The sequence below is a fragment of the Trifolium pratense genome, linkage group LG3, assembly GCF_020283565.1.
Source record: "Trifolium pratense cultivar HEN17-A07 linkage group LG3, ARS_RC_1.1, whole genome shotgun sequence".
NCBI lineage: Eukaryota > Viridiplantae > Streptophyta > Magnoliopsida > Fabales > Fabaceae > Trifolium > Trifolium pratense.
This window is the reverse complement of record NC_060061.1, coordinates 41,887,397-41,897,096: the sequence shown is the minus strand read 5'-3', so window position 1 is coordinate 41,897,096 and position 9,700 is coordinate 41,887,397. Positions and strand designations below refer to the sequence as shown.

Here is a 9,700-nt window from a genome sequence, read left to right as displayed (position 1 = left end):
AGGATATTCTTTCTCTAAAAAAAAACTCTAGTGAAGGAAAAGAGTACATCATCATTTGTGTGTGAACTGCCTCATTAAAAACCTTACCAGGAAAACCCAGTGGGACAAAACCACGGTGAAGGGAAAAAGAGTGCAGAACATATTTATATCTCCCCCTCATAAAGACAATTATTATACATGAGATGAAAAATCAAATAATCTTCTGTACTAGCTGCTCCAAAGTTTTACTAAAAGTTGACTCTGTAGAAAATTCTGTCATATCTTCTTTATTATACTCTTCTCTAAATTAGCACTGCGTCTGATATTATCTTCATGTTGAGTTGTTGCAGGAACCATCATTTTGTAATAAAACAACGAATTTCTTGTATGTGTTGAATTATAATCCTCAACAAAAACATCTTCTCAGCTTGCTTGATGTAGTGCTAAAATCTTCACATGATTGGATGATATTGTTGTTTCTTTAAAGTATAAATAATTCTATGTTTTGCTTTACTTCAATATTTGGGTTGGATGAATAGGCAAAAATAAAATACTACGAAATTATAGCAAATATATTAGTGAGCTTAATTGAATTAAGATATGGTACTTCAGGACCAATTCAAATTGTTCATCATTTTCTTGAGGCATGACACATCAAATGACATTGCAACCATTTTTAGTATACAACAAATTAGATTTGTCAATGTCAAACTGTTTTAATACTTTTGCTATATAATCTTATTTAAATTATAAATTTAAATGAGAATATCTCATAAGCTCTTCGGGAGTCTAGATGATATTTTATCATTAATATAAGCCTCAGATATAAATAATTTATTGTCAAATATAACTAAATCCTTCAGGGATCATCATTATCAAGTGAGCCAGTAAAATACGTTAAAACACATATTTCACATGAATTGAGTATTTCAGATGCTACTCAACTTAATTAATTTTTTGAATTCACTTCAGGTGAATATCCTTCTTGAAAATCAATGATTGACATTTATCAATATACTTGATAAACAATTCAAACTCTAAACATTTTGTTTTTATTATTTTTCTCTTGAAAACTTATTCATATCGATTTATCTCCATCTGCAGATGAAATGGACTACTGGTCCAAAAACATTTCGCTTTGCAAAGCTAGTTTAATTTTGTATCAATTGCGTCTATCTTATTTAGTCAATCATTTCATTGTCTATAATCCTTAATAGACTTTGATTTATGATCCTCATTGTCATTTATCACATATATAGCGCTTTATTATGTGCAAAAATATTGTCAACGTTGACTTCATCTCGGTTTCATCGTATTCCATTCATGACATAATTTATTGAGATCTCTTTATTTTCATAAATTTTAGGTACCTAATAAGTTCTTCTGGAACTGAAAAATCAATTATGTCAAATGCTCTTTTGAGATTTTCATATCCTCACTTGGGTCATCTTTCTCTTTTTTAGCTCCTTATCTTATTTGAGGAATTTATCCTTGAAACCGATTTGCTTACCATGCTTCAAGCGTGGTTAAGAATCATTTGCAATATTAGATTGTCCAACAGAGACATTCATTTTTATTGGAGCATTAGCAGCTGTTGATTGATTTCATAAACTTTGCAAATGAGTTATCTTTTGAACTTCTGGTTCATATTGATTTCTAAGAGGATCAAAATAACAATTATTAATTTATTTCAAAACATTTCAATTGAACTTCTAGTTCATATTTTTAGCTGCTTATTATCTCCCCCTAATATTGGGAAAACTAATTCACCAATTGATAATCAGCCCATAAAGCTGTAAAAAAATCTCCAATTATTGGCTCACTTTGGAGATTCATATAAAAATTATTTTCCCAATATTCTTTTACTACCCATTTAAATGCATTATATTGGAGCAATTGAAACGTATCCAACACATCCAAAAATGTTTATATGGGAAAATATGTTTATAAACTAAAATTCAAATAAATTAGGGGAGAGCTTATGTATAAAATAATTTGTTGGCATGATGCTATTCAATATCTCAACATACATGTTTGAATGTTCCAAACTATAACTTAGAATGGATCTTCAGGTCCATTATTTTTTTTTTTTTTTGTATGAACATATTTCATAAGATGTTTGGTATAAATTTCAATTAACATATGATATTTATCAAATACTTTCTAGAATAATATATATAAAATGATCTCTTAAAAATAATCTCACAAACTTCTGGTTGTGAGTTTATAACAAACATACATGTGACCATTTGGTTGATGCATCAATTCAAATTTTAGAAATCTAATCGGTCCACATGATCGGTGTATTGATTTACAAATATCACCTTATATATATTCTAAAAAATAAGAGACGCTCGTTTTCTTAATTTATCAATTTTCTTTGCGAGCTAGTAATACACAAAAAATATTAGATTGAATGAACTTCTGGCCATTCAATACATATCCATAGAAACTTTTCGCATCATAATAGATCAGAGATGACCCAACCGATCTTGCCAATTACAAACTTATTATGATTTGTAAACTTCTGGTTTACAAGAACATGTGCTTCAATTGCACAAATATATATAAATATACCCCAAACTAGAGGCAAATGTTGATAATATGTCTCGTAATGTATAGAGATACAAGATCTCATCCATTTCTTGTTTCAATAGGATATTCATTTATGCGAATATCCTTCAAACATAAAAAAAAATCTTTAAGACTTAAAAATATACAATATATTGGCAAAGCGTAACTTTATTTCTCGATATAACAATGCATTGGCTCTTCTGAAACCTTCAATAATTTTTGTACTACTAAATATAAAAGTTAATTCCTTCCAAAAATAATATATAAAATTTAATTTTTCATAAATAGTAATATCAATGAATATTTTCATGCTAACAATTATGTTTATGTGGATTTCAGCAGAATTATAAAACAGTAACAGTTAATTTTTTTTTATCTAATAATTTAAAATCAATAAATTGATTTAAATAAGTAACAGAATAATTAAAAACCAGTTTATATTTACAAACTGTAACCGAATTATAATTATAAGTAATTAAGAAAATAATTGTATTCAAAGCTTAAGAAAACATTGTCACCATAAAATAAATTCAAAGTTTAATGTATAAAAAGCTAAATCTAACTTTTTGCTTAGCATATATTTCATAGGGAATAATAATCGTCTACCTCATAGTAAAATATAAAATAGATAGATAGAGATCTTACTAAGTTGTGCATCGAGAAATAAAGTCGAATTATCATGTAAAAACTTTCACATTTCAATTGATAATTATTGAAATTGTACCAATCTAAAATATGATTAACCAAATATTTTTGAAATTATTTTCATAAGTTTGCTACTTCAGGAGCATATTCAAGAGACATACATAATCGTTCTTTTAATTTTGGTCCAATTTATACTAAGATCAAATAGATCATGTGGACTTTAATCATGTTGTAAAAAAAAATTAGTTCTTCAGGAACTCAACAACAAATCTCTATTCATAATGGTTAGAGAAATTCACAATTTTACAATCTTTCATGAATGGTTAAATTATTTGTTCTTCAAAAATTATACCAATAATATTCATAATATTGGTTAAGAAAATGCACATTCTTTGAGCAATCCATCAAAGATGCGCTAATATTAAAACTTTAGCTTTTCAAGAACTATATCACAAGTGATCTTCATATAATGATCACAATAATCTTCATAATTTCTTCAAGAAAATTTTATTCTTTGAGCAATCATTCAAAGATGCTTCAATATTAAGGTTTTCCCTTTTTCTTTTCTTGTTCTTCGGGAACTAGCTAATGTCACATATATTTTCAATAGTTTTGCTTATTTTCCCACTTTTTTCCGGGGCCATGACTATTACCACGACCATAACCACAATTTTGTCCATGATAATCGTGTGTTGCTACATTCACTTATGTGAATGGAATAACATCAGTGGGTCGGACTTCATTCATTTCTGGGAATGATTTTTCATTCATTTCTCATTGATACTATCATCAAATAAAATTAAGCAAATAATTAGATAAACATAATAAACACAGTCAAAAAAAAAATTCCAATTATCTTTATTAATATTAATATAATGTAACATAAAATTTTATAATGCAAATTAAATAGTAACATAATGAAATTAATAATAATTATAATGTAACCTATAATAATAATTATAATGTAACGTATATTAATTAGTAAGTTATTGAAAAAAAAAATTGGCATATGCATAGAATAGGTAAAGTATGAAAAATAATTTGTTTATACTTTTCAATATGATACATGCAAAATTTGCGTATGATATGCATTTTTTTTTTAATTTTTTTATGTTTTGTACAATATAACAATAAATAAATAAATCCAATGAAATTTGTAGATTGCAAAATTTTTATAAAAACCGATAAAGCTATCCCATGGATATGTATATTGAATTCTTCTCGAATTCTTAGGAAATAATTTGATTTTTCTTTTAAGTTCTTCAGGAACTATATAATATTGTTATAATGTAAGAATAATCCTTTATGCAATCCTCATAAGAATAATCCATATTCTTCGTTATATTATAATATATTTAATTGTACAATCCTTCAAAGATGTATCCGTAATGAATTCTTCAGGAATTCGTGGGTAATACAAATTGATTTTAAAATTGTTTAAGAACTGTATAACGGATCAAATATATATTCAATCAGTTATTTATCCAATCCTTCAGGGATTGATGTTCATTTTACTTATATCTATGAATCTTCAGGATTCATATTTTAAAATTTCATCATACTATGAATCTTCAGGATTCATATTTTAAAATTTATCACACCATGAATCTTCAGGATTCATATTTTAAAATTTCATCATAATATGAATCTTCAGGATTCATATTTTAAAATTTTATCACACTATGAATCTTCAGGATTCATATTTCAAAAATTTCACCACGATACTTCTGGATCGAAGGTTTGTGAATCAATATAAAAAAACAAGAAGACAAAAAATTATCTGAAAGAATAGAATAAAAAAATCATACATAAAATAAAATTGTCACTTCCCTTTGTTGCTATACCTTTCTTGAAAGGGGAGAGACTATCGTGCTGATAACGTGTTATAAACTATTCCTAGAGAATAACAAGAATAGAGAAGAAGAAGAAGAAGAGAGAAGAGAAAGGAATAGACTTTGTATTATTCTATTCACAAGTGTGTATTACATTGTAACAAAGGGGTCCTATTTATAGGACACAATTAGAGGACATGAAAACCTACACAATAATGGACATTCATTACATATTATTCATAACAATTATATTATATATGCAGTTTTTTTTTTTTTTTGAAGCATTATATATGCAGTTCTGACCACTTTTGACAAAAAAAATGTTGCATAATTTCACAAAAAAAAGGTTTATTATCATCTAGAGTTCAACTACAAGAAAAATTGACACAAATATAACATGTTTTTCTTTTATAATAATAAACTTAATTCATTTCAATAATCAAATATTATTCAATACAACGAGAAATCGTTTCAAAGATATGACGACTAGCAATAGAATAAGCTGCTCTTGCTAAATGATAAGCAACGTTATTCACTTATCGCTTGGTAAACTTGACCTCAAATATAACATGGTTTTAAATTGCACAAACGGTAGAAAATATAGATCCATAAATTCCAAACCATAGGACAAACAAACCATAGTTAATCCAAAGTGGAAAATACACACTAAAATGAAACAAAGCCAAAGATTAAACCATCCAAATTAATGTCAAATAAACAATGCAAATTAATGTCAAATGCATACTACTATGCTATAGTGGAAGCATAGTTTATTCAACGTGGAAGAAACATAAAATTAAAAAAAAAAAAAAAAAACACACTAAAAAAACATTCAAATGAAAGATTCATCATTTTGGAAATAACTACAACATTAAAAAAACTGAGCAGAAGAAACCAACTCCAACAAATCCATCTCTCTCTTTCCATCTGAATAATTCACATTACTTTGGTTGTGATGAATTCCATTCAGCATTGGTGAAAAGTAGTGATCAGAATTAAGGTTATTCATCATAGGGTAATTGGAATTGGAATTGTAATTGGAATGAACAAAACCATGATCATTAACATCAGAGAGAATCTGATTATTGTTATTAGTTTGAGGAGAATAATCCAATGAATAAGAATTTGAAGAGGGTTTCTTGTAGAAGGGGTTAACTGGCTCAGCATTATTATTTGCTTTGAAAAGTTGTTGCATGAAGAGAAGTTCATCATCATAAGATTCATCTATAAGTGGTGACGACGAATTTTCATGAGAAAGGCCGGAAAAAACAAGGTTGGATTGGTTTGAAGAAGGGTCCTCAGATATTCCTGACGTGGAGCTAGACGCAGCAGTAGTAGTAGTGGTAGTAGTAGTGGACGGTTTTTGAGTCAAAGTTTTGATATAGTCTTGGAGAATAGAAGATTGTGGTTTACCATTTGTGGTTTGAGGCCTTTTGTTCTTTCTCCTCGAATTTTGTCTCCTTTTTGTTGCATTCCAATGATTCTTGATTGCATTCTCAGTTCTTCCGGGAATTTTCTTTGCTATCTCAGCCCAACGGTTTCCAATCGTGCCATGGCTTTCTACTAGTATTCTTTCTTCTTCTTCGCTCCAACTATCTTTCTGCAACATGTTAATATAAAGTTCAAATTTAACCATCCACCAACATCTAACAAGTTAGTGTTTAGATACTCTAGAATTGTAGTATGATGCTGCATTTTTAAGTTAATAGTTTTTATGGCTGCAACATTATAGGATATCCAAGTTCAACAATTTAATGATGTTTTACTTTCCAAAAAAAATACCTTTTTATTATTTTTATTGAAGAATCAAGAAATTCTATAATAAGAACTAAGATACCCTAATTATTAGGAAAATGGAGGGAAACCTTGTCAAGGTAATTTCGGTTTTGGAGGGAAACCCTAATTATAGCAAGATTTTTGTTTTAATAATTTGTCAATTAATCCAAACGTGGGTTTAGGAAGAATGTAAGAAACGTTATTGGAGGAAACTAAGTTCTGAATAAATATATAGTGAAATCTAAACATGCATGTGAATGATTAATTTGGAAAGTGTCAGTGTTATGCCATGTATGTATTAATCTTAGACTTAGGAAATTTTCTTGCCCGCCCGCAAGTTCATAAGAAAAATTGATCAAACTCCGCAAATGCCAATGATAGATCTTAGAAAAATCAAATCAAATCTTAATCTAAATGCTCAATAATAATCAAATCATAGATAAATTGTCAAAGCTAAAACACACACTCCTACATCAAATCTAAATCATTGGTATATATAAACATTAGATCTATAGAGAACAAATAAAATATATTAAAAAATACTAAGGATTAAAGAAGTAACTTACTTTAATATCAGGCCTAAGATGATTATGCCATCTCTCTCGACACTGCTTTCCAGCTCTTCCTTCCAACTTCTCAGCTATTTGAGACCATTTTCTTACACCATGTTGCTTCACCAATTTCACCAATTTCCTTTGTTTTACATAGCAAAAAAAAACAAAACATTTTATTACTCAAAAAAAAAAACAGATCTTAAAATTTAGTCCATATATATATATATATATATATATATATATATATATATATATATATATATATATATATATATATATATATATATATATATATTATTAACAAAAAAAAAACACTTAACACATACAATCACATACACAAAACAAACAAACAATTTAGTTCATAATACAAAGAGGTACCAGAAGACGAATAATTTAGTTTAATTTAATTTAACTAATTTTTTGAGAAAAATAAAAAGCTACTAAACTTGTCTTCTTCTTCGGTCCATTGTCCTTTGATCAAAGAAAAAGAAGGCACTTTCTTAGGTTTTCTTCCAACTTTTGCACCCTTTCCTAAACCATTGACCACATCTTCTTTCTCCACACACAATGAAGGAATTTGGTCTGACCAATTCATCACCTCTTCATTTGCCAATAGATGATCAACAAAGCTAGCTTCTTGAGTCATAATCATGTTATTATTAGGCCACATAAAACTATAGGGTAAAGCATTAGAATAATCAAAGCTACACATATTTTGATCATCAACACTTTGTTGAAATTTCTTTTGAGGGATATGGTTTTGTTGACCCCATAAGAATCTATCAATTGCACTCAAATGAGGACCAATTGAAGAGTGGTTGGTGATCTTTATATGATCACCACCACCTACACGTACTTCTTTCATGAAATTTTGTTATGGAGAATGAAATCACAAAAAGGGAAAGAACTTTGTGTGAGGAGAACAAAAAACAATATAACATGCTTATTACAAGCCTTTGTAATTAGACATATGTATTAGTAGCCATTGATTATGCACTATATCCAATGGATAGGAATAAAACATATATATTGTAACCGATGATATTCCTTTTAGACAAAATTTAGAGAGCTAGGAGGAATCAGTGGACTAATATTAATCCCTATGTTATTTCATTAAAAGTATATTTTAATTTTTAATTTATTTTGAATTTTTGTTAAATTTTTTTATTATGTCCTTATTATAATAATGGGCCAATTAATGGGAATATTGACATAAATATGATTAATTTTTCATTGTGAGTCATTATTATATATTTAAAATCATTAAAGAGTATGAAAAATTTTCAACTATTTTTTGTTTGTTTTTAGGCACACACGTATATGATTGAAGTTTAATAATTTAAATAAGATGAGCAAGGTTTTCTCATTTCCATCCTTCATTTTTAACCTAAAATCACCCCTCTAAATTAATTTTTCTTTCATTTAAAATATTGATTTTCACATATATTTAATTTTTTCTTTGTGATTTCGTCTTCTTAGTTCGACGTTGTGTTGGTCGTCGTCTGGTTGTGACGTTATTTTGTTTTTCCGTCTTGGTTCGATGATTGTTCAGCTCAGATTGATAGATCAGATTCGACCCAATGTATATTCCACCAATGACTTTGGTATCGTCAACATTGCAGACTCGGAGACATGGGTATTTTGAGCATTTCAATTTCGTTATATTTATATAAGCTTTGAGTGTTTATTAAAAATAGTAAAGTTGACTTCCGTATCAGATTCATATTAGACATCCTTTTTTTATATACAAAGATTTTTTTTGACAAATATAAAAAGATAATTATTAGATAAAATAAAGATAAAATAAATATAGCGGAAGGATTAGACTAGCTAGTCACAACAAGGTGAACTAATTTTCAATATTTGACTAAAATAATATATTTCTTTTTAGTGTCTAATATACTTCGAAAACAATTACATTTTGGAAATATGTAACATAGAAAAAAACACTATGGTTAGTTCTGCTTGGACAAGTGAAAATGCTAACATAATTTCTATCGCGGCACTCGTAAGGACAAACCCGAGAGTGATAAAGAGCAGTGGCGGAACTGGGAAAAAAAGTTGGGGTAGGCCGAGAAAAAATTTATAATGTATAAATTAAAGAAAAAATAAAATTTGCATCGATAATATAAAATATTTTACATTAATAGTACCCGTTTATTCTGCCAAATCATCCCATTAGTCCCCATTATACTCTAAGCACAAATTTATATTTCATACAAAAAATTAAGTCATAATAAGCAAAAATTTGGTCATTAAAAAATTTAATCGTGTAACTCTGAATAATATATATTTTGAGAAAAAGATAGAAATTGTGCTGCTTTTATATTGATGATATAT

At 27.8% G+C, this 9,700-nt stretch overlaps 1 protein-coding gene across 1 annotated transcript; it reads right to left on the bottom strand.

Annotated features, from left to right (window-relative positions):
* Positions 1 to 5,901: 5,901 nt before the first annotated feature.
* Positions 5,902 to 8,225, bottom strand: LOC123915127 (transcription factor MYB64-like). Its single transcript, XM_045966276.1, has 3 exons — positions 7,807 to 8,225; positions 7,373 to 7,499; positions 5,902 to 6,630 (listed from the first exon to the last, which is right to left on the bottom strand). The coding sequence occupies exons 1-3, from the start codon at positions 8,223 to 8,225 to the stop codon at positions 5,902 to 5,904; spliced, it is 1,275 nt and encodes a 424-aa protein (XP_045822232.1).
* Between the last annotated feature and the right edge of the window lie 1,475 nt (positions 8,226 to 9,700).

What these genes read in the sequence shown, in the direction of transcription:
- LOC123915127 (XM_045966276.1), bottom strand. Translation starts at nt 8,225, where the DNA reads ATGAAAGAAGTACGTGTAGGTGGTGGTGATCATATAAAGATCACCAAC. An exon ending in TGGACCGAAGAAGAAGACAA is followed by an intron (nt 7,500 to 7,806) that starts GTTTAGTAGCTT and finishes TGTAAAACAAAG; the next exon opens with GAAATTGGTGAAATTGGTGA. An exon ending in ATCTTAGGCCTGATATTAAA is followed by an intron (nt 6,631 to 7,372) that starts GTAAGTTACTTC and finishes AACATGTTGCAG; the next exon opens with AAAGATAGTTGGAGCGAAGA.